The sequence below is a fragment of the Manduca sexta genome, chromosome 13, assembly GCF_014839805.1.
Source record: "Manduca sexta isolate Smith_Timp_Sample1 chromosome 13, JHU_Msex_v1.0, whole genome shotgun sequence".
NCBI lineage: Eukaryota > Metazoa > Arthropoda > Insecta > Lepidoptera > Sphingidae > Manduca > Manduca sexta.
This window is the reverse complement of record NC_051127.1, coordinates 11,590,869-11,614,254: the sequence shown is the minus strand read 5'-3', so window position 1 is coordinate 11,614,254 and position 23,386 is coordinate 11,590,869. Positions and strand designations below refer to the sequence as shown.

General features: G+C 32.0%; 4 protein-coding genes across 4 annotated transcripts in view; 3 read left to right on the top strand and 1 right to left on the bottom strand.

The window, feature by feature from the left end:
• Positions 1-5,692: 5,692 nt before the first annotated feature.
• On the top strand, positions 5,693-8,757 carry LOC115443424 (beta-1,3-galactosyltransferase 1). The gene is made up of 3 exons (XM_030168815.2): positions 5,693-5,963; positions 6,294-6,441; positions 6,536-8,757. The coding sequence occupies exons 1-3, from the start codon at positions 5,780-5,782 to the stop codon at positions 7,284-7,286; spliced, it is 1,083 nt and encodes a 360-aa protein (XP_030024675.2). The 5' UTR covers positions 5,693-5,779; the 3' UTR covers positions 7,287-8,757.
• Positions 8,758-9,309: 552 nt separating this feature from the next.
• LOC115443425 lies at positions 9,310-10,864 on the bottom strand. The gene is made up of 3 exons (XM_030168816.2): positions 10,495-10,864; positions 10,101-10,279; positions 9,310-9,872 (listed from the first exon to the last, which is right to left on the bottom strand). Exons 1-3 carry the CDS (start codon positions 10,759-10,761, stop codon positions 9,470-9,472), a joined length of 849 nt encoding a protein of 282 aa, XP_030024676.2. The 5' UTR covers positions 10,762-10,864; the 3' UTR covers positions 9,310-9,469.
• A 1,441-nt stretch (positions 10,865-12,305) lies between these two features.
• LOC115443450 (63 kDa chaperonin, mitochondrial-like) lies at positions 12,306-14,211 on the top strand. Its single transcript, XM_030168854.2, has one exon. The coding sequence runs from the start codon at positions 12,463-12,465 to the stop codon at positions 14,164-14,166; it is 1,704 nt and encodes a 567-aa protein (XP_030024714.2). The 5' UTR covers positions 12,306-12,462; the 3' UTR covers positions 14,167-14,211.
• Positions 14,212-14,921: 710 nt separating this feature from the next.
• LOC115443451 (claspin) overlaps positions 14,922-23,386 on the top strand; it is a 31,565-nt gene continuing 23,100 nt past the window's right edge. The window contains exons 1-14 of the mRNA XM_037438213.1: positions 14,922-15,501; positions 16,089-16,360; positions 16,884-17,030; positions 17,303-17,508; positions 17,758-18,407; positions 18,499-18,724; positions 19,031-19,722; positions 19,943-20,163; positions 20,354-20,972; positions 21,072-21,163; positions 21,442-21,644; positions 22,160-22,275; positions 22,654-22,775; positions 22,972-23,184. Of these exons, the coding sequence (XP_037294110.1) occupies positions 15,258-15,501; positions 16,089-16,360; positions 16,884-17,030; positions 17,303-17,508; positions 17,758-18,407; positions 18,499-18,724; positions 19,031-19,722; positions 19,943-20,163; positions 20,354-20,972; positions 21,072-21,163; positions 21,442-21,644; positions 22,160-22,275; positions 22,654-22,775; positions 22,972-23,184 (4,023 nt within the window). The 5' untranslated portion in view covers positions 14,922-15,257. The remainder of the gene's footprint in view (positions 15,502-16,088; positions 16,361-16,883; positions 17,031-17,302; positions 17,509-17,757; positions 18,408-18,498; positions 18,725-19,030; positions 19,723-19,942; positions 20,164-20,353; positions 20,973-21,071; positions 21,164-21,441; positions 21,645-22,159; positions 22,276-22,653; positions 22,776-22,971; positions 23,185-23,386) is intronic.

Here is a 23,386-nt window from a genome sequence, read left to right as displayed (position 1 = left end):
CGCTCCTGCGACGGTATTTTGTAGGCGGGTCTTGATAACAACTCATTATTAATGATAAAACTGACAAGTAGTATACATTTGCGCATGGCAGGATACAACCGTATTATTTCTCTTTGTATTTTGTGCATTAGCCTTCATAAAAAAATGCCGTAATATAATAAAATGCTTAATCCTTTGTGTTCTGTTGCGTTAAAAATGCATAACAAACGGTACGTTAAAACAGCTGATGCTGCAGTCTTATTTGTATCGGGTAGATCCGTTTTCTATCATCTATATAATAGAATATTACTAGATTATAGATACTGTAATTTTCTGACTTCTTAGTAAGGTTATTGATGCGAAAGTGTATAAAATGTTTGGATATTTATCAGAAACAACTAAACGGATTAAGACGAAATTGGTACATGATAGACCAAATCCCGGATTTACACTTAAGCTACCTACTTTTATTCTAGTTTTTAACTCCTGGATTAAATAATTTTATTCATTATTAGGGTTCCGTACCTCAAAAGGAAAAACGGAACCCTTATAGGATCACTTTGTTGTCCGTCCGCCCGTCCGTCGGCCCGTCTGTCAAGACCCTTTTTTACAGGAACGCGTGGAGGTATTAAAGCTGAAATTAATATCAAATACTTAAGTCTACTGTCCCTTGTAGCTGTGAAAAAATCAAACTACCGTCCGTTTATGCCGCAAATTTTCGAAATTCGCAAGGGAATCAAAACCTAAAGGGTACTTCCAGTCGACCTAGAATTTTGAAATTTTGCATGGAACAAGGTTTTATAGCACATATAAAGGAAAAATTCCGAAAATCTCATTTTTTAGACCTTTGTCTTTAATTTATGCTCCCCCAGCTTTCCATATTGTAATGTTATGGATTTCAGTATGCAATAAAAATACCTTAACTATTACTCGATTGTCGTGATGGGTGAACGTTTACTTATATGTCCGACTTGCATCCAATGACTAAATATAAAGAGGACAGGCCTCAAAAGTTAGCTATATGAATAAGTTATGTTTATGTTAGGGAAATCGACGCAGAATTGTCAATATATATGTCTATCTCTTTTACTCAAAGCTTATTTGGAACGCAACAAAAAGAGACAAAAATAATTGCTTTCTTCGAATATGGCACTATTTCGTTTACTTCAACACACTGGGACCGCCTTGCGGCAGAAACGCCATTTATTGCAGCCCAGTCAGCAAGTACATGTAGTGTCAGACGATGTAAACAAATTTTGATAAATATTGAATTAAAAGTAATATAATCATATTCTCAATTATTTAGATTGTTTATTAGTGTATTTGTTAAGTTTCGAAAATGACTCAGTGTTGTGTGAAAGGATGCAAATCGAATTCACGCAAGAAAGACCCCGAAATATCTTTTCATAGGTTAGTAACTGTTTTTACCGAAAATTAGCAAATATCTTTGTATATTTACTTTTTGGATGTGTTTTTATCAATTAAAATTATATGTGGATCTTGTTTGATAAGCTTTGAACCCTTTTAGGCGTGATTTATATCCATTAAGGTGGTAGCTCAAGGTCCATTTTCATACATTTTGTTTCGGCTTTAATCTGGGTAACTAAACAAGTATTGGCAAGTAAAGAATTTAAATTCACGTCTAGTTAGTGATTAGTTCTCGCAGTTGAAAGAAAAATGTAAAAATAATTAATAATCATGGATATTTCGGCCTTTAAAATTTCGTCATATTAAATTACAAAGCTACAATGGTTTTAGTTCATTCAATTTTTATAGATCTATGATCCAATTAGGTTTTTTTTGACGTTTTATGTGACAGTTTATGTCATAACAAAGAGCATAATGTAAATAAAAAACGTAAATAAGTAAACAAATTCAAAATTAATAATAATATTGTACAATATAATAAGGATTCTAACACAAAATAACAGCTCCGCCCTATTTTGGAGTACGAAGTAACAAGACACAAATCAAATAAAATCTAATAAGACAATTATTTGTACGAGTATATAGTGCCCAAGCCGGACTTTACCTCGGGTGACTACGCCCCGCCGTGAGAACGATGTACCATAATGCCTAATGGAATCAGTAGTCCAATCGGGAAGGAGATGGCTGTGGCTTTGGGCCTCACAAAATACCCAATTGATGTAAGTATAGTGAAACAATAACCTTATTAGCAAAACACCAATGTTGTAAGTTGAACTTTGCAGCCAAAAAGCTCAAGTTTGTTCTTATTCGATGGTAATTGATGTTTTTTAGTATTAGTGTTTATTAAAATATGAAGTATATATTTTCTTTTTGTTTTAGTTCCGTGAATCAAGTGCCTCTACATTCATTGGAATGTCCCCAGCCCAGCAGTCAACACCATGTTAAAGAGCTTACCAAATACTACTCCCAAAAAGTTTTTTAGTTGCTCGGTTTGAACTTAATACTTTAATGAAAATATGTATTTTTATAACCAGTTTTTTTTAAGAAAAACTACATTTTTTAAATACTTAATATCATGTATATATATTTGGTTAGGTATCTTTATTTATACACTAGATAAAACATCTGTATGTTAGGAAATTTGGTTCTGTTCTGTTGTGTTCTTGTTCTGTTGGTTTAGGAAATTAATAATATAAGTAAACTGCAGCAATTACTTGAGAGTGAAATTTCTGTTTCTTGTAAGTGTTCATAGTATTTCATTACAGTAATTGTAGGAAATTTGTTGTATAACAAGTTATTATGAAATATTCTATTGTTGCCTAAATTTGTGTAGAAGATTTTGTTGTAACAATGAAAACTATCTTGATATTTAAAATGTGAATATAATAAAATATACATTATTTACATGGGAAAATATCTATTTATTATAATTGAGGTCATCCTGCTTGTGAGACACGTGCAGGTACTGATAATTGTACAGGTTCTTTTCACATATGATGGTCATTTATAATAGTTTCCTCCATTGGAACACTGTAACATAAAATACTGCATTACCTACAGTTACTTAACAATAGTAATATAATGTGAAGTTGTACCAGTGGTAAAATAATATAGTCAAACAACTATTTGAAACAGTGTATAACCATATATCCATTATTGTTAAGTCCATCAGTATACAATCAGTGTAAATGAAGTTTTTAATAAAGAAATAAAGCAAGATATTGTTTGTTCATATTGTAAAGTTGCATAGTAATAGTATCTTCTCCGATACCTGGCATTCACATTAAGAGTTTTGCTGTTTGAATCCATAATGTGACATTTTTTTGGTAACATTTAGGTACTAGTTTTGCAAAACATTATGGTAAAACAAGTTACTCATTTGTATTTGTAATATTAAAATAAACAAAATTAAAACTGCAATTAATCTGATTAAATAGCTCTTATTACCTCATTAGTTGGCACACTAATTTCATTTTTATGAAAGGTAATACGCTATGTATTAATTGTGAAGATATTTCTCAAAGTACATTCAATTTTTATTTCTATTAACTCTAATAATTAATTAATAGTACATTACCAGTTGAACCTTGGTGTCGCAGGCATCCTTCCTCATTTTTGATATTGTGCACTTTGTGGCTCATTAGAAGGTAATATTTTTATATGGGTACAATCTAAGAGCCCTAACATACCTTGCACGTAAAATTCACGAGTCTCACCTAAAAAATAAAAATGATTCCATTATCCAGACATCAAAAACTTCAATTGATATTAAACTCAGCTACTTATGTAATTAAGTATGTAATAAATATATTCAATTACCTTTAAACGGACGGCTATGCCTTTGGCTTGAGACTCCAAATCGGGAGCAAACTTTTCTTTAATATACAATGCCATTCGTTTTGTAGCAAAGGGATATCATAAATCAATTAAGTATAATATGTCTTCTTTCCACTTTACACGCCTCTCGTTTGTCGTATATCGATATTATTTTACTATAGTAAGATACCACCATCGCGTTTTAACGAATAAATTAAATTGATAATTTTCTCGGTTTATCTCTACGTACAATATCAAAGAAGACAAATATCTCGTTTCCATGTGTCAAAAAACGATAAAATTATTTGCTCATGTTAGGGTTTGTAGACAAAAATACCACAGATTAATAAAACATTAATTTTGCTCTACTTTTCTCGTGACAAGTCGAGAAAATGAGCGCGCATGTTAGTGTCGGTAGACATATAGAGATAAACGACAAAATCACGAGAAAAAGTGTCGACAAAATTTTGTCGTCGTGCGCATGCTAGGCCGGCTGGTGTAGGAACACCAAATACATATATTCGTTCTTTACATTTTGAGAAGAAATGCACAAACCACACGTTTAATTAACGCGAGTAAAAGATAACTGTTTTCCAAAAATATTCCCGATAAGTAAAATAGTAATGATTATTATATAATGATTTCTTATGTTTACGCGAATGTTAGACATTGAAATTAAACTAATTTTCGTGATTCTATCGCGGTTTTTTGTTTTTTATTTTTTTCCCGACGTTTCGAAGACTTTGCAGCCTTCATGGTCACGGGGGGGACTGAGGTATTGTTCATCCGCAAAGTCAAAGTTACAATATCTACCTATATTTTACAATTTATGACATGATAGTTAAGTAATTATTATTAATGCGCATAAATTAGTTAGAAAGAAAGAAATATTTATACTTAGTTGGGACAATAAAGTATTAACATTTTGTGTCAAAAAAATCGGAACTCACAATACCAGATTGGGTAAACACGGGAGGAGAGATCGAGTAGGTGGGTACCCTTAGCCCATTATGAAGCGGCATGGTTGTACCACTGCCCTTTAGGGTAAAGGCGTGACGGAATACTGAAGTCTGAATTGCTGTATGTACCGATTATGCTCTTCGAGACCGACTCAGTCACTGTAGCGCACTGATTACAGTTAAATATAATTTAAGTTGTGAATATAAGAATATTTACGGATGTTAGATGTTAAAAGTAGCATGGTAGCCGGTAGGTAATCATTAATTATCTGCCTATTTAATGGTTTTATAATATTGTATTAATGTTACTTAGAGTTCGGGTCCAAGGAAAATGGCTTGTGTGCCGCTTAATTCGATAAAAAATCAGTACCTACTATATACAACTTCGAGTTTGAAAGTGGCGTCATAATTGAATTTGCAAGGTGTGTGGCAAGGATCCGTTTTTTAATCTAAATTCAGATTCTGGATTCGGTACGCAATTCCCGATATATAAATCCGCCCTAAGACATCACATGTCACCAGTGTTGCCAGAAGGTTACATTTCTTACATTTTTCGTTACTTTTGACCCCCTCGCGTAACATGTAAGTAATTTTTATATTTAAGGTAATTTTCGTAACTTTTGAGAACAACGAGATTCGTAATACAAAATTTTTATTGTAAACAGTTTACGAACGCGTTTCTATTCAACGCATCCAAATTGAACGCACCTAAAACTAGCGGGTCTAAAAAATATTTCACTCCATATCACACTTAGAGATGGCTCGCCATGACAAAATGAAAAACGTATCTTGCACATATCAAAACTTGATTTTGCTTGAGTGTGCGCACGCACGTTTCCTACTTCGCGAGTCCCCGTGGTTTCGTAGCTATAGAAATGCTTGCCCAAAAACGCGGAAATTAAAAAAAAACAATAATGTAACTTTTGCAGCAAAAATGTAACATTTCAGGAAACGAAACGTAACTTACGACTCAAGGGCCCTGGCAACACTGCATGTCACATAGTTATGACTTATGAATGACATTGACAAGTTATGACTTGTGAATGAAATATCAAATAACCATTTTATTGTAAACAAAATGCTGTGGGCTGAGAAAAATGATTATGAATTTGTACATAATGAAGAAAAAGCTGGTTTTCGCAGCAATACTTGCAATAAGTCTGATAAGTTGGATATATTGGAGCTCTAGCGTGGAAACAAATGATACATTTATAATACTTTCTAGAGAGAATTATTTGTATCACAACTTCCTAATTGAGCCTCGTAATACAACTTGTAAAGGTAAGGTATCTATTTGTTACAACTAAGTATAATATAATCTAAGGTTACAACGTTCCTTTTCTACTTCGAAGGTGTGTAAATAGTATTCTGAGTGCAGTAGTCAATAAGCACCAGATTTATAATAGCATACCTACCATAATCAAAATAAAATATATGTAATTTTTAACACTGCCTTGGTTAAAATCCAAACACCACTTTACATTTTTTTAAGAAATGTTATACATACATACAGATCTTACAATTTTACAAATAAGTAAATATCATCATAACAAGACATTTTATGAAATATCGAAACTGCCCAATAAATCTAATAAAATTGATTGTTTTCAGGCAAACCGTTTCTGATAATTATAGTGATGTCTTATGTAGGACATGTAGAATTAAGAAGTGCACATAGAAGGGCGATGCCACCTGAGCTTCTAAGATCATTAAACATAGCAAGAATATTTTTACTTGCAAGAATTCCAGAAAATGAGAAGTAAGTTAATATTTGTCTATGAAATTATAATAATTATATTATGGTGAAACATTAGCAATATTAATGTGTGTGACAATGGATTCTACACTTTCAGGTTAATAACACAAGCAGCCATCAAAGATGAAAGCGAAGCTTTTGATGACATTCTACAAGGGTCTTTCGTAGAAAACTATAGAAATCTGACTTATAAACATTTGATGGGATTACAATGGGCTTCTACTAATTGCTACAAGGCCAAATTTATCTTAAAAGTTGATGATGACATTGTATTTAATTTGAATAAATCTATAACTTTTATGAAAACCATCAATAAAACAGAAAACCTGGTAATGGGCTATGTTCTAGAATATACTAAACCTAGACGAAACAAGGAAAATAAGTGGTATGTAACATGGGATGAATATTCCAGGAACTATTATCCACCATACCTTTCAGGATGGTATTACATCACTACTCCAAAAGTAGCGACATTGATCTGTGACGAGGCAACATATCATCCAAAATTTTGGATTGACGATATACTAATAACTGGCATACTTACAGAATCTCTTGGTTTTAAACTCCAGCATCTGCCAAATGACTATTGGTTAGAGTACTATGAACTACTTGAATGTTGTTTAAGAGATATGATAGATAAATCTATAATGTGTAATCATGTTGTGGGTCCAAATGGTGGGAGAAACAATTTAATTGTTGAGTTCAATGAAGCTGTTGGACATTGTGAGAGTTGGAAAAACTGTACACAGAGGTCCAGTGAGAAACCTTTGAAAAAGGTGTGTATTGTGAGCAGTGACAGAACTATATTCAGTAATGGTCAAGGACAAGTTGAATTAACGAAGTTATAATAGCACAATCACATATTTCTAGTCCAAAATAATAGCAAATAGTAGCAAGAGCTACCAAATCATCTGCCCAAATTTCTCTTGATTTTTTTGGTTTTAGTGTTATTGAAAATACTAGTTATTTTGCCTAACTAGACTACTGTTATTACATGTTTTTTTTTATAAAAGTCAGCACTTTATTGACTAAGGTGTAATATGGAATAAAAAGCAATTTGTTCACCATCCAATTATTACAAAAATTTGGTAAAGTCTAAGGGGGCCCCCCTTAGTCTTCTATTGTATTTAAGGAGCTATTTTCCTTATATGATGTTTTATTTGTTTAGATTTTAGACCAATTTATTTTCTGTTTATTTCTTGCTACTCATTATTTTGTTACTGAATTGATATTATTTGGACTGGTCCACAACATTAGTGATTTTTCAATTAAAACCAGTTATCAATGTGTTAAGATCTTTTTCATATACATATTAAAATGTTAAGGGGTCTCCAGACCCAGGGTGAAAACAGTTATAAACTTTATTTTACATTTTTAATGTTAATAAAATGCTGTAATTCACGTTTAAAAGCCCAAATTGGCTTATTTTATGACATGGTGAGTTCTATTTATAGACATGTAATTATCTTTGTTATTTTCCTTATAGTTTTACTGTGGAGTAAAATCTCAGATATAATTTGATTTTGTGTACACTAATAGTATATAAAAATGGCATTAAGATAGTATATTTGAAATACATAGGTATAATAAGAACAAATAAAGTATTACACTGATAGTGCCATGATGTAACAGGGTTGTGAAAAAGTTATAATCCTTGAGACATCTACTGCCAAATTTTCAATTATAATGCCAATAAAAATAATGGACCAAGATCAATAATTATTATCATAAAAATGTATTTATGGCTTAGTGAGATGTGATGTTACATTCAAGTTGTGAATAAAATTAAAACATATGAAACTTTTGTTATCATTTATTTTGAATAATGCATGTTAATATTTATAATTATTAAGAATAGTTTTATTTATTAGTTATGTGGATGGAAACAAAGGTCTACCATTATCAAAAGATTTTATTTACTAACAATATTTGTTTGTAATGATCTACTATTTAAATTGAGTAACATATTTTTATAAATGTACTAAAATAATATCAACTAGAATATGGCACAAAGATTGCCTTAAAAAGATGACAATATAATGTAGGCTATAAATGATGTAAAACATATGTTATACAAAAAAAGAAAATGCCTAGAATTAGCTTGTACAAGAATCTATTAGGATGTATAATACAATCATAAATTGATTGAGAAAAATACTTATTTTTAATAATATGCATTTTAAATACAAATGGCATCATCAGTCACATATATGTTAATATTTTCATCATAGGACAGTAAATACAAAACTGGCATAGCCTTCAGAAAAGCTAGAACAAAATTGTGTATTTATCTTCTTATGATATTAAAATATCTCGCAATAAAATGTTATAACAACTTTTTTATTTAAATACCCCTATGTTGTAGCCTGCAATCAAACTACATAAAAAAATAACACAAAAAATATCAAATCCAATTATTGAAATGTAAATTTGAATAACAAAAGCATTTAAAATTATTGCAATTCTGTTATGGTATGCAGTCTAAATGAACACTTAAAGTTGCACTATAACAATAATAGATTTTTATAAGAATTGTCTATATACCTAAATTCCGACAAATAAAATCATTGTAAATTAAAACCAGGCATTCATGTCATGAAGTTAATTCTAGTACAATCAGTCAGAACACTTATAATATCTAAATTAACAAGTGTATATAAAATAAACACATTAAAACACTTTGTATTATTTTTTCATGCAAATTATAAATCCATCAACATATTAACAAGTTAAAGATACTGATTCTTCTTCTTTTACCAATAGTTGATCTTATCTATGATGCAAAGGTGACTGCTCATTGGAACATTAATTAGTGATACATAATATAATAAAAAGATTTAATATATTTTTAGCACCTATAATGCTGTGTGCATGTTAGGAGCAGGCTAATGGATTTTATGAATCTATTTATACCGAAAACATGAAGCAATATAATGATAATATACCATGGCATATTTTAATTAACCATTACTCTTTCCCCATTCAAAATTCACTAACATTAAAATTAATTGAGCTATTAATAATAATTTTGTCAAGAGTCAAGCCATTGGTTAGTTACTGAACTACCATTGACTATGCAGTCTTTAAATCCCTTCATCACATAAGATGACTGATACCATTTCATATCATCAGTTGATTCTATTTCATTATAATCAATATCTAAATTTGTTTCATTGCATTTTTTACTTTCTAGGTCCCCAAATATTTGAAAGTCATTACAGCAAGAAACACTAGCTGGGTTGTCAGTTCTAAAGTCTATAACAACAATTTTTGAGCTCCTCGGGATTCTACATCCGTCAGTGAATGTAAAATTGCTAGTGCTTAGTATTGCATCTTGATTGTCCAATGTTTTCTTTCTTAAGAACACATACATATTTGTAGGTGGGATCGAGTTGAAGAATACTTGATTCAATTCCTCTGATGTGACTAAACTCCTGGAAATGAGAATTTAATATAGGTATCACCAGTGTCAGAAGAAATGTATTGTGTATTATTATTTTATAATGCCCCAATGTTAAGCAAATGCCTGCCCAAAATTCTTCCATGGATCATGATCCTGCACTGTACCATATCCACAAACAGAAATGTCAATAATTATGATCTATGCACTTTTCATAAATTCATTATAATGAAAACTTTATTTACAAAAACAGTATACTAACCTGAAGATGTTTCTTTGAATTTTCTGATCAGTAGCAATGAGACTAGAATGGCATTGTGGCTTGTGGCAGATTGTTGGAAGCAGCAGTCTGTATACCTCCTTACAGGTTACTGGTGTAGCCCCAAGGGCTATACACACTTCTAGAGGAATAGATGAACCACTGATCTCTTGAAGAATACTCTGAAATACGCAAATGTTTTTTACAAAACATGTTCTTGATATCTAAGTCACATTGACTCAAGAAAAAGGTATTATCAAGGACTTTGAATCTATGTTGATTTATTTGACAATGGTTATACTTTCTGTTGAATATTATATGTGAGACTGGAACGTTATAATTGAAATGGAATTAGTGAAAGTATGTCTAGTAGAACAAAAAATATATTAAAATTAACCTTAAGAGTGAAATCCAGATTAGCTAATGCAGTGGAAGCAACATGAAAATGCCTTTCTGACTGGAAACTCTCCTTTTGGTCTAAGTTTATAGACTCCTTTTTTTTGTTAATTACTTGCTTTAACCACTGATAACTGTAGGGAATTTGTAACCTCTGATAAACTATAAACTTTATTAGTTCCACTACAACGTGGCCGCAAGATGTAGAAGTTAATTGGTCACCAATATTTAAATTTACTAATACAGGTTTTCGATCTGAAGAATTCATTTTACAAAATACCTAGTCCTTAAAATTTTAAATTTATCAGCCGTTAGATTATGCCACAAGTTCCCTGGCACATAAGTTGTCAATTAATGTCAATCATGAAGTTTGAACCAATATCCAATCACAATTCTCGTTTAAAAATTTGTATGCTGGCAATATTGATAGTGATATCTGATTTATGGAAGGTAGAGGTAAGGAGCACCGTCTGATGGAGGGGAACTCGAAAAAGTGTCCAGCATTTGCTGAAAATAGAGTTTCAAGTACCTACCACAATAGCGCTGGCGTACGAAAAACTACGATACGAATGTGGTTGCTTTTAATAGTGAGTGAAGTAAGCCAAATGAACAAATTAAATCTTTTCATGAGTCAAGTAGTCAATTAAATGCCAGTATACAGAATCTCAACTGCTTGCGTAGTTGTAAGTAGTTTTGTCAATATAACCAAGAAATTGCAGTGAAAACACTTGTGAGTGATACATTGAAAGTTAATTTTGAATTGAATTCCTATGCGATTGCAGCGCCACCCTTATTTTCCCTGTTTTGTTGGACACTTTTTGATACACTGAGACGGTGCTCCTTACCTATACCCTCCATAATCTGATTGTATCTGATAGGTCTACATAATATAGTATTCAATACGTCTAGATCACAGATTACTTAGGGAAGCGTTTAGCGGTCTAGGTGCTGAATACATGAACATTACTTATAAATATAGGGATAGGTAAAGCGTGGGAACGGATCCAAATTACTTGATAGCGATGGTTAGCGAGTACTTACGTACTCAAAAAACAAAATCATTTTTTTTAACCGACAGAAATTCTTGCCAAGGTTATTCATATATATTTGGACAGAACTCTTAAAAACGAGCTTATTAAGATAAATCATTTAATTTTAAATGCCTCTGATTAATAATAATTAATCATCTGGGGTTATAAACGGTAGATTTTTTTGAATTTGTCACCATATTTCTGTACTACGATTCTTTAACCAGACTATATTGAAACGCACTGCCATAAAAAAATAAGTTTTTGGCATTTTATCCACGATTGACAGTAACTAACCACTACATATCAAAAATCAAAAATTCTGAGTAGTTACATACCTATTCCATGTTTTAAGAATCAATGAAGTTATTTCTATGAGTAATCCCGCTCGACATTTCTTTTTTATTATTCTTGTAAATTGACCCTCCATTTATAAGAATCCTTATACACAGTATAATGTATAACACCGATCAATCATAAATAAAATTATCACTGTGCGTGAAAAAAATTTAAAACTGCTACTAGCTTAAGAAATAAAATGGTTAAAAAAATAACGTGGTTTGCGCTGACCAGCCGAGGTCAGTTCGGGTCGCGGCGCAAAATTTCATATCCTATACATTTGGGGGGTTGCAGCGAGACGAATCAGCGGAACGAATTACTGAGCGCGCTTATGCGGCCTGCTGTTTCATAATGGACACGATGCTTAATAATTATATTTATATAAAGAGATCCTATTCGTATAATTTGAAATTTTAAATAGAATTTCTTTTCGCGGAATATTTTCTCTGTCATTTTCTTCAATTGTTTATTTATAACAAATAATAAAGTGAACAGAAATTCGATTTTATAAAACTGACTACTGAGTATACCGGAGAGGAATTTCCAGCTATAGTAATATTTCAACCATAGCAATTTTAACAAATAATAACTATAGAAGCAAAATGTTGCGTATTCCTACTATTATAAAGAGTAGCGCTGCACATGTTAAAATACACAATTTAGGATCCCGTCGTCATTACGCTAAAGAAGTAAGGTTTGGTCCAGATGTACGATCATTAATGCTACAGGGTGTAGATGTTTTAGCTGATGCTGTAGCTGTTACAATGGGTCCCAAAGGACGCAATGTAATATTAGAACAGTCGTTTGGTACGCCAAAAGTAACCAAAGATGGCGTGACAGTTGCAAAAAGCATAGAGTTAAAAGATAAATTTCAAAATATTGGAGCTAAATTGGTTCAAAATGTGGCAAATAAAACCAATGAAGAAGCCGGTGATGGAACGACAACTGCAACTATTTTGGCACGAGCAATAGCAAAGGAAGGATTTGAAAATATATCTAAGGGAGCCAATCCTATTGAAATAAGAAGGGGTGTAATGCTAGCAGTTGATACTGTTAAAGAAAAATTAAAAGAAATTTCGAGGCCTGTCAGTACTACGGAAGAAATAGAACAAGTTGCTACGATATCTGCAAATGGCGATAAGTCAATAGGAAAACTAATAGCCGAGGCAATGAATAAGGTTGGAAAAAATGGAGTTATTACTGTAAAAGAAGGCAAAACTTTGGAAGATGAATTGGAAATTATAGAAGGGATGAAATTTGAGCGTGGTTACATCTCACCATATTTCATAAATTCGTCGAAAGGCCCTAGAGTCGAATATAATAACGCTTTAATACTTTATTCGGAAAAGAAAATTTTTACTGCGCAACAAATAGTTCCTGCATTAGAAATAGCTAATTCTCAAAAGAAACCGCTAATTATTGTGGCAGAAGACATAGAGGGTGAACCACTTTCAATGTTAGTTGTAAACAAGTTAAAAATAGGTCTGCAAGTCGCAGCTGTTAAAGCCCCTGGTTTTGGAGATTACAGAAAAAACTCACTAATTGATATGGCTACAGCTACAGGTGGCGTATTGTTTGAAGACGACGCTAATTTAATCAGACTAGAAGATTGTCAGTTGGATAGTTTAGGAAATGTTGAAGAAGTTGTTATCACTAAAGACTCTACTTTATTGTTGAAAGGTAAAGGACACAAAGACGAAATACAACAACGTATTGAGGAAATTCGAGAGGAGATAGATTCTAATACTAATGAATATGAGAGAGATAGGTTGTTAGAACGATTAGGAAGATTACAGTCGGGGGTAGCTGTTTTACTAGTTGGTGGTTCTAGTGAGGTAGAAGTAAATGAAAAAAAAGACAGGTTCAACGATGCACTGAACGCTACAAGAGCTGCAGTAGCTGAAGGAATCGTACCTGGGGGTGGAGCAGCGTTACTAAAATGCATACCTACCCTTGAAAATTTACAGCCGATAAATTCCGATCAAGCTATTGGAATTAATATCGTTAAAAAAGCTTTGCGCACACCGTGCCTTACAATTGCGTACAACGCCGGATACGATGGGTCTGTAGTAGTATCAAAGGTTGAAAGTTTAGGTCAAGATTTTGGTTATGACGCTTTGAATAATGAATACGTTAATATGATAGAAAGAGGAATAATTGATCCCACAAAGGTGGTTAAAAGAGCTTTAATCGATGCAAGTGGTGTGGCTTCCCTTCTAACGACTGCTGAAGCAGTTATTTGTGATCTTCCGAAGACAAAAGAAACGCCTCCATCTCCTGATCTTTCTGCGTTAGAATCTTATTGATTTTGTTTTATTTTTGATATTTTTCAGTAAAGTTTGTAAACTTATTTTTTTTTAATTGGTTAAATGACAGACAGACAGGGTTCGATTCCCAGGTAAAGCAATAAAAAAATTGTCCTTATATTTCAATTCTAAAATCTACCGCAGTTATTTGAGGACATTGCTGTGTATTGTGGCAAAAGGGTCATCTCTTACGACATCATGAGATGCGAACCCAAGTATAGTAGATGGTCTATAGTTATGGCTCCGTGATTAATTATAATGTATACATGGAAAAGAGTGTAATAACGTTTTTCCTCAAAATAATAAGAATTTTCTGACAAATATTACCTCTCTATTTAGTTTCTTTGTATCTTTATGTTCGAGATTCTGTCGTATCTAATGCAGCCTTATTGACGAGGCTGTAACCTTTGCCTTCCCAATAAAAAATTAAATAAGCCAGCCTTATACATCCGGAATGTCGTTCCGAATGCAGAGAAGAGTCCAGAACTTTAGCTTCGTGATAGTTCAAAAAATCATTCATATTTTTCGAATGATCTGAAACATTTCAAATCATTCACTTATCGAAAAAGTCAGCATAATATGTGTGTCGTAACGCTAAATTGCATAGTATACAGAGTGTTACGGTTCAAAATCCGATTTCAGATATGGAATTTATGGATGTATAACCCGGCCTAAGCTGCAGTTGTTTCTGTCAGGCTGTCAACTTCAAGTGACAATAACTTGTTCAGCTGTAGTTTATTTTATAATTTGTGATTTATCTCTATCTGTCGGAAAAAGACAAATATGTCAGATTTTCGCGCCAACTAGCGGTGAGCACGGAGCCACTGGAAACTTAGTATTTTTAAAGTAATATATTCCCTTTTTACGTCGGTGCTTTTAAAACGAATACTAAGTTAATAAACAATAATTCTTCTATCGACAAACCAAGTATAATGTTTTAATTCTATATTGTTGTAGAGTCATCAAGACTTTCGAAAATCTATGGTAAACATGCTTCGAAAATTGTTCCATCAACACATTTTTTAAAAGTAGTTGGTGTAATAATTATTCATTTGTACTTTGAGTCTACAAGTGTTTACATACGAAAGACAATGAATGGCCATGATAGCAAAACGCAGGTATTAGAAATGAACAGTAATTTGTCAGATTCCGACATAGACGGTGATAATACAAGTGATGTAGTTCCTAAAAACAACTCCGCGAGTGTTAAACTAAACTTTGAGTCAAGTGATGAAGAGTGTGCATCTGTGTCGCGAGTTAAGAAGAGATTGCAACGCTTTACAGACAGTGATAGTGACGTTGAGACAGATGTCCAGGAAACAAATAAGGTCTCAGGTGAGGTACATAATATACATATCAGTACGTAGTATGGGTTACTTTATCGAGTCGCGTTTCGCACTTCCTTTCAAGAATTCTCAAACAAAGTGTAGTGGTGGTTTGGCTTTAAGTTCAAACTCAGGTCAATGAGGCCAAAAGGAAGGCTAAGACCTACCTTCTTTATCTCTGCACCACCCTAAGGTTGACTGGGAAAGAACACCTATGGCATTAAGTCACCCTTTATAAATTTGTGCATTAAGTGCAATAAATAAATAAAAGGCTAGAGGTAAAGATTTGCAAGTGTGGTAGGTAGCTTAATGTGAATAGTAAAAAAAATAATAAATTGTCTTATCAAAATAAATCAGCTATTCATATTGGTCAACTAAGAGCTGATTGTATAGTGGGTAAATATATGTTTATATTGAATTATTTTGTTCACTGAAACAATGGGTTTTATAGCCATAATAGTGTAGAAGAACAAGCTTGTCCTCCTCGCTCACTTGCGCTCCTTTAAGTAGCTACTTAAAGTAGTATTTTTTATCCCAAGAATTAGTTTGAACATATTAATAAAATTATATTTAAACCAAAACTACAATATGTTGCAGGTGCAAATGAAATAAAAAATAAAATCTCAACCAGTGAACAGAGTGAGTCAAATGATTCCGATTCTGACTCTGATAATCATCAATCTAACAAAAATGAAGAACAACAATTAAGAATGAAAAACAAAAGGAATAAACTAAGACAGAAGTTCAAGAGCTTGGTCACTTCAAGATCTAAGGAGACCTCTAAAGTATTACCTGATAGTGAAAAAGAACAAAATCATAGTAATTCTGATGAATCTATGGATGAGGAAACTTTTCTTAATAATGAACAGGTATCCTATTTTCAATAGTCATAATTATTTGGAGTGTAAAATAGTAGGGATAATAAATTATTTGCCTAAATAAGCTTGATTATATTCCTTTAAATCATAATTGTATTATTATTTAGCGGCGTAAAGGTAGACGCCACTGTAGAGGAACAGATGGTTGCGTTCCTCTATAGAGGGGGAAGATTTCCAGTCAGGCAGATGTTGCGCCTGACCGGCCGCGGCCCCTCCGACGGTTCCTATTCGGAGATGGTATATATGCAACGCGTCGTTCAAATTGTGCAAGCGTGATTCAGGATCGACGTCGCCATCTATCGTGATTGCTGTGTGATATCACTGTAGTAGCGTCACTGCATCGATCCTCTTGCAGTTCCGGCGATGTTGACAAGATGGCGGTGCATGCATCGATTGTACCGCCACAATTATAACAAATTTTCTTTTCTTCATGTAATTTTGTGTGTATTGATCAAATGTAAATCCACTCAGAAACTCACATTTTGGACAAGAATCAGGAAATTATATTTTATAGGAAACCAACAACAGCATGCCATTTAAATCATCTATTTGTGATCCTGATACATCAGATGAGGAGAACATAAATGATAAAAAACAAAAACATGTGTCAAAATTACACCAAAGGAAGTCAACAAAACCTGTATCACCGAAGCCATTGAGGGTTTGTATCCATTTTTAATGGCATTATATTTGTTTTTATGCTTAATTATTTATTAGGTATGAAAAAATATAGGTGGATGCTATCTAAAGCTTAGATTATGATAGTTTTCATTTTAAATTACTCCAATACAATAAAGACTACAAATTAGTCATTTACCAATAAAACAAGGGATGCAAATAAAAAACACCAGAATTATATGTATGCAGGAATTACTAGTGCATAAACATACTAATTTAGATTATCTACTTTTATACTGGATAAAATATTTTCAGATGTCAGCAAAACAAGCAATGGAAAATATGCAAAAGATAAGAAGTGAGTCAAATCGGTTACTAAGAGAAAGGGAGATTTCACTACCATATCACAGACCTAAAGCATTCTCCTTAAAAGATATTATGAGCAGGAGAAAACCTGCTATATCTGCTGATGGCAAAGCTCTCCCAATAAAGATGAACACAGAACAATTGAAGGAATATGCGTTAGTATAACTAAGCCTAATTATTTATTTGTATATATTTATTTGTACTCAATATCATCCAAAAACAATATTTTTTGTAATTGTTTGTTTCAAGTTACTAACAATTTATGTTATTATTCCAATTTGTTATTATATATCTCATTCCAGTGTGGAGTGACCACTACGAGTTTGTTCCCGCATTTTGTTGTCCTAACAGACAGTTGTGTATAAGAAATTACCAGTTTATTAATGGTAACCTAAATTTTATAGCCAAATCCTGGAACAACGACAAAAAGAGATTATGGACCTTTGTAAAAGTGAGAGTGATGAAGAACAGGACAATTGTGACACAGCTTTTAATCAAAAAGAATCATTGGAGACCACAAATGATCAATGCACTGAAAATAATAAAGATAATTCCACTAATGTGCAAGCAGCCGATTTAACTTTAGCCAAAGATATCCCTTTACAAAAAGAAACTGAATTAACCAATATTGATGGTGTTTGTGATAAAAACATGAAACAAGATAATAGTTCAAATATTATGGAAGTTGATACACAATGTTCCTCAGAAGATAATTTATTAGCTATTAATAATAATTTAAATAAAGAAAATGAAGAACCAAATATACATAAGATTGCAAAAAATGATACTTTGGTAGAGAATGTGACACAGAATCTGGATGTAACAGACAAATCTGTCAATGAAGAAATAGCAAAAATCCCAACGGAACCTGAAAGTCAAATAATTAATTTGCATTATGATTCTGAAAATACTCTTAATGACAAACTTGTTATTGATGGAAGTAATAGTGAGATACTCAAGAAAGATGAATTTGAACTACGAGATAATGATTCCTCTGATGATATTGACATGGATTATATTGATCAGCTTATTGAAAATGCAGACAACACAAAAGGTAAGCTTGAATTACAATGTATAAATTGAATTCACTTATTAATTTTTATTATTGCACTTATGTAATCTAGTATTTTTCCATCATTATTCAGATAAAACCTATGAAAATACTGCAAAATCTTCCACACTCAGCACTACAGCAGTACCTCTTGATATTAAACCTAAACTAACTGGAGCTCCAGGCATGGTAATTGATTTGGACGGTAATGAATCTATCACATGTAAGAAGATGTCTGGTGTTGAATTATTAAAAGAGAGATTCACCTTTTTTGCAAAATTAAAAACACCAGAAGAATTGGAAAGAGAAAATGAAAAGAAGTGAGTTACATTTTGTTCTAAACACAAATTTTAGAAGCTTTAAAATACAGCAACCTCATTTGATTGCGAAAAATGGAATTAATTATTTTTATTTTCATAACCATGATATTGTATTGTAAATTAAATAATTTGATATAGAAAATAAATAATAATTTCTTTGTAAAGCTCCAATTAGATATTGCCATACCTGTTTTAACGTAATTATTTTTTAATAATCCAATTATTTGATGTAACTTACATATATTAAGACACAGGTTAACAGTATTTAATGGTAAGGAGATTAATGTTTACAATAAATATTTCTAGATTGAAACCAGGTGTACAGCATCTGAAGTTAAAACAAGAGCTTGAGAATATTATTGCAGAGCAGAGATCTCTGGAATGGGCTAAACGTTTGAACGAAGAGAAGCAAAAGCAAATGGAATTGAAAGAACTCAGAGGCGAAGAATCTGACGCAGAAGAGGATATTGAAAAAATTGAGGCATTGATAGATGAAAAAGACGTTGCACAAGGAGAAACGTCTGAAGAGGGTGAAAGTGAACCTGAGGAAGACGATTTAGGAGAAATAAAAGAAAAGCCTAGAAAGAAACATTCTATGATTGATGATGAAGCAGATGAATCAGATTGTAATGAAGATATTGAAGAAAAGCAGACTGATATTAATGAGGATGAAAATAAAGCAAATGATATAGTCAACGAGGAAAACGACTCGTCTGATGAAGAAACCAGTAGTGACGAAGCCAGTGATGATGAGTCAGAAGATGAAGAAGAAGTTCCAAAGGTGAAAAAAGGAAGAATTTTAAAAGCTTTTGTAGACTCTGATGATGAAACTGCTAATGAAAGAGAAAAAACAACCGATAACATAAAAGTAAATGATGTGAAACCCATTTTTGTTAAAGACAAAATAATAACTGAGAATAATAAAGAGAAAGAAATCACAAATAAAGATATGGGTCCTGAATGTGAAGTTGGAAGTCAAATGCATAAGCAATCTCAAGGTAAAAAGAATCCATATGAAACTGTTTCTTCTTTTATCTTTCCTTGTCCCTCATAAAGAATTGGCGTAATACACTGAAAATGTCTGTCAGTATGGAACTCAGAAATTGAAAATTCACAACCATGATATGTATTTCCATTAGACTAAATATAAATACTTTAATATTGATGTGCTAAAATTTTTTGAACTCATATTATGTATAATTTAATTGTATTTTTCAGATGACGAAATACAATTAGCTCAGCGAATGGAATCAGCTTCAGATGATATGTTCGGAAGTCAAGAAAGTGCTTCACTGATACCGAGAACATATTCTCAAGGGGATGACGACGAAAACGCGTTAGGCACACAAACGTTTTCAATATTAAAATCTACTAATACTAATGATGTGCTGTGTAATTTAGAAAACTCACAAAAATTAAGTTTTACACAAACATTAGATGTAAGTACTATGTATTGGCGACGGTTACTGAATTGCATTCGCATTAAAAAATAAAACTCTTCAGCTTTATATAATATTATAGTTGGATAATAGGCATTGATAAAAAAAATTATTATGTTAGTTTATAAATGTACCCACGACCAACAACCTCTGCAGTATTGCATAAGAAAACAATATTTTCTCTTTTCAGAGTAATCTAGACGCAGCTGCAGCTCATTGTCCCGGAGAGTTCATAGAAAATCTGATTCCTTCCAGTTTAACATCAAGCCAACCAGCAATAGAACAGTCTCTGCCAATTGGTGAAGACGTTTTAGCATTATGTACTGGAAACTTTTATGATAACCAGTTCATATCGCAATCTGGTGAAAATAAAGAAAGTGAAATACAAGAGGCTGTTAATGATACTTTCGATGATAGTTGGTCTAAGGTCGATTCTCAGGAAAAGGAAACAGATACATCCGTTGCTAGCTGTAATACGCTAAAAGATAATGAAGCACAGCATAATGCAAATATAATAGATAATGTTGAAATGAATAATAAAGATCAACCACAAGTAAAATCTCAACAAAAAGCTGAAGATCGTAATCTACTTCAGTCGATTATTGACGAATTAAATGACGACAAAATAGATACATCAAAGCTAAATAAATATTTTCCAAGCAAAGATACTCATAATGATGAAAATGATAAATTTAAAAAGAAGTTCGTCATTGAATCAGATGATGAAATGAATGTCGATGTAACTGAAAAAAAGAAAAAGAAAAAAGTTAAGAAGAAAAAACCCGAACAGCGAGCTTTGCAGATATCAGGTAAATTTATGTTCCAAATATTACAATATCATTTTTTTTTTATTAAAAGAAATTTCCTTTTAATCCTTATTAATTTTAACGCTATCTTTGTGTTTATAGATGATGAAGAAGAGGATTCTTATGAGGAGGAAGATCTGGTGCAAGAAAATGAGGCTGAGCGTATTGTCGAATATGATTCAGAAGAGAATGAGGTATATAATATATGGAATAAATAAATTGTGTATTTATAATTTATCGTGAACACTGTTAATATCGTAATATTATTTACTAAAATCCGATTTCAACAAACAACTCTCATGATAGTGAAAATTTACCAATTACAATAAAATTACTTTGGAATGTTCACAGATTACTTATTTAGATAGGTTTATTCTTGTGACTAATCCAAATTTAACGATTACGATCGTCTTTTACGATCGGGCGTAAAAGAATTGACAATACCAACCAAATTCTAAATTATAAATTACAGATTGAAGTTATACAACAAAACCCAAAGAAAAAACGTAAAGCAATAGATTTCTTTGAGAACGAAGCTGAGTTGACTTCAGAAGACGAGTGGGTTGGCTCTGGTGATGAGGATGAAGCTGGTCTGGATAGAATGGAGCGCGAGGAAGGCGACGACGAGACTTTCCACCAAGGGAAACTGCAGAGGGAGCTGGGGCAAATTCATATGTAAGTAAAATGTTCCCTTATGATGATTTGGTTTTGTTGTAAAGCTTTTAACAGTATTCACTTTTGTATTTAGGTTTTTTTTTAAGTATTTTCTTCATCGATTTGTTTTATGTTATATCTGTTTTCAAATATGGTATTTATAAGATTGGACAGGGAGGGGTATTTAGAACCTAACATAAAAGATTTCGCATTTATAACAACTTCTATTATGTGAAAACCCTGAATACTACTGAAATGGTTAAGATATGTCAGTTTTTATTTATAACCAACTAACTTTTGCCCGCGGCTCCGACCGCATGATGATTTTTTATATTTTCATGCTTTATATTTTCCCGGGATAAAAAATAACCTATACCACTCAGGAGTAATGTAGCTTCCTATTAGTGAAAGGATTTTAAAAATCGGTTCAGTACTTTCAGAGATCAGTCCCTAAAACACAAACTTTTCCTATTTTAATTATTAATATATGTTTAAAAAATTCAAATAAATTGTATTATTTATTTGTTAAATTCCAGGCGTGACGTGTTAGATCAGGACAAAAGAGAAGTGCGACTTATCCAAGAGTTGCTGTTTGAAGATGGAGATTTGGGTGGTGGTAGTCGACAGCGTAAATTCCGCTGGCGGAATGCAGGTTGGCAGTTACTTTATTCAATCCTTTTTATTTTAACTATAGATGTATATAATATATTTTTTTAAATAATAATTATTCACAAAAAAACATTTAGTTATCTATCCTACCTCCGTCAGATAGTAAATAATATTTTTGTTAGGATTAAATACAAAACCCAATGAATGAATAAATTAATTTGGATTAAAAATTGCTAAGCACATAAAACAATTCATGGTTTCATTATGCTTTGAATCCTTGAAAAATGCATAGTAACCTTTTTATACCCATCAAGGACTTTCTAATTCATAAGACTAAAACAACAAACTATTTCATAAACAACTTCAAAGTTTTATGAAACCATATCTTCAAATATTTTTTTATTTGCTATATTTATCATAGATGGTGAGGAGGGGCCCGACGCCATAGTGAATGATTTTGCGGACACCCAAGAAGAAGAGTTTGAATCTGAAGAACAATGGCGGAAACAAAGGCATGAGAGAGAGACTTTCTTGAGGCAAATGGTTAGTTTATGGTCACTTTGCCTATTAAATGTTGCTTTAGTATGTTTGAAAAAGTATGTATGTATTTGGTTATAGTAAAATTAAAAATAAACTAAGTAAATAGTGAATCTGGGTTCTTTGAGGTATATGAAAAGCACATTAATGTCTAATAAATATTAATAGCGTATAAAGATTATAATTTAATAATTACTTTCAGGAAGAGCAAGAGAAAAATGAAGATTCTCCTAATGTAACCATCAGTAGAACAAGTATAATAAAAGCTAATTTAACCTCAAAGTCTATGTCAAGTTTATTGTTAGAAGTTAATGATACCACTATAAAGAAGACTGATATAATAGAAAACTCCATGACCAAGGAAAAGCCTTTTAAAGATATACCCAATCCTATAAATGGCTTTACTATTTTGCAGGTAATTTGTAAGCAACTTTTACTAAAAAATAAATTGCAGCTAGAGTTTTAAATATCAAACTAGTAAAATTGAACACGTAATTTGGTGTGACTATCAGTAACACAACTTGTATTTTCTTATAACGTAGTCATTGTAATGGTCATTTTCCTAATTTAATTTTGCTTGAAGGATCTTCTATTTTATTTGAATTGAATATTGTTTT

Excerpts from the sequence above, each read along its gene's own strand:
- LOC115443424 (XM_030168815.2), top strand. The coding sequence starts at position 5,780 with ATGATTATGAATTTGTACATAATGAAGAAAAAGCTGGTTTTCGCAGCA. Across the intron at positions 5,964-6,293 it reads TCGTAATACAACTTGTAAAG|GCAAACCGTTTCTGATAATT; the intron begins GTAAGGTATCTA and ends GATTGTTTTCAG. Across the intron at positions 6,442-6,535 it reads AGAATTCCAGAAAATGAGAA|GTTAATAACACAAGCAGCCA; the intron begins GTAAGTTAATAT and ends CTACACTTTCAG.
- LOC115443425 (XM_030168816.2), bottom strand. The coding sequence starts at position 10,761 with ATGAATTCTTCAGATCGAAAACCTGTATTAGTAAATTTAAATATTGGT. Across the intron at positions 10,280-10,494 it reads ATCTGGATTTCACTCTTAAG|AGTATTCTTCAAGAGATCAG; the intron begins GTTAATTTTAAT and ends TGCGTATTTCAG. Across the intron at positions 9,873-10,100 it reads ATTCAAAGAAACATCTTCAG|GAGTTTAGTCACATCAGAGG; the intron begins GTTAGTATACTG and ends TCTCATTTCCAG.
- LOC115443450 (XM_030168854.2), top strand. The coding sequence starts at position 12,463 with ATGTTGCGTATTCCTACTATTATAAAGAGTAGCGCTGCACATGTTAAA.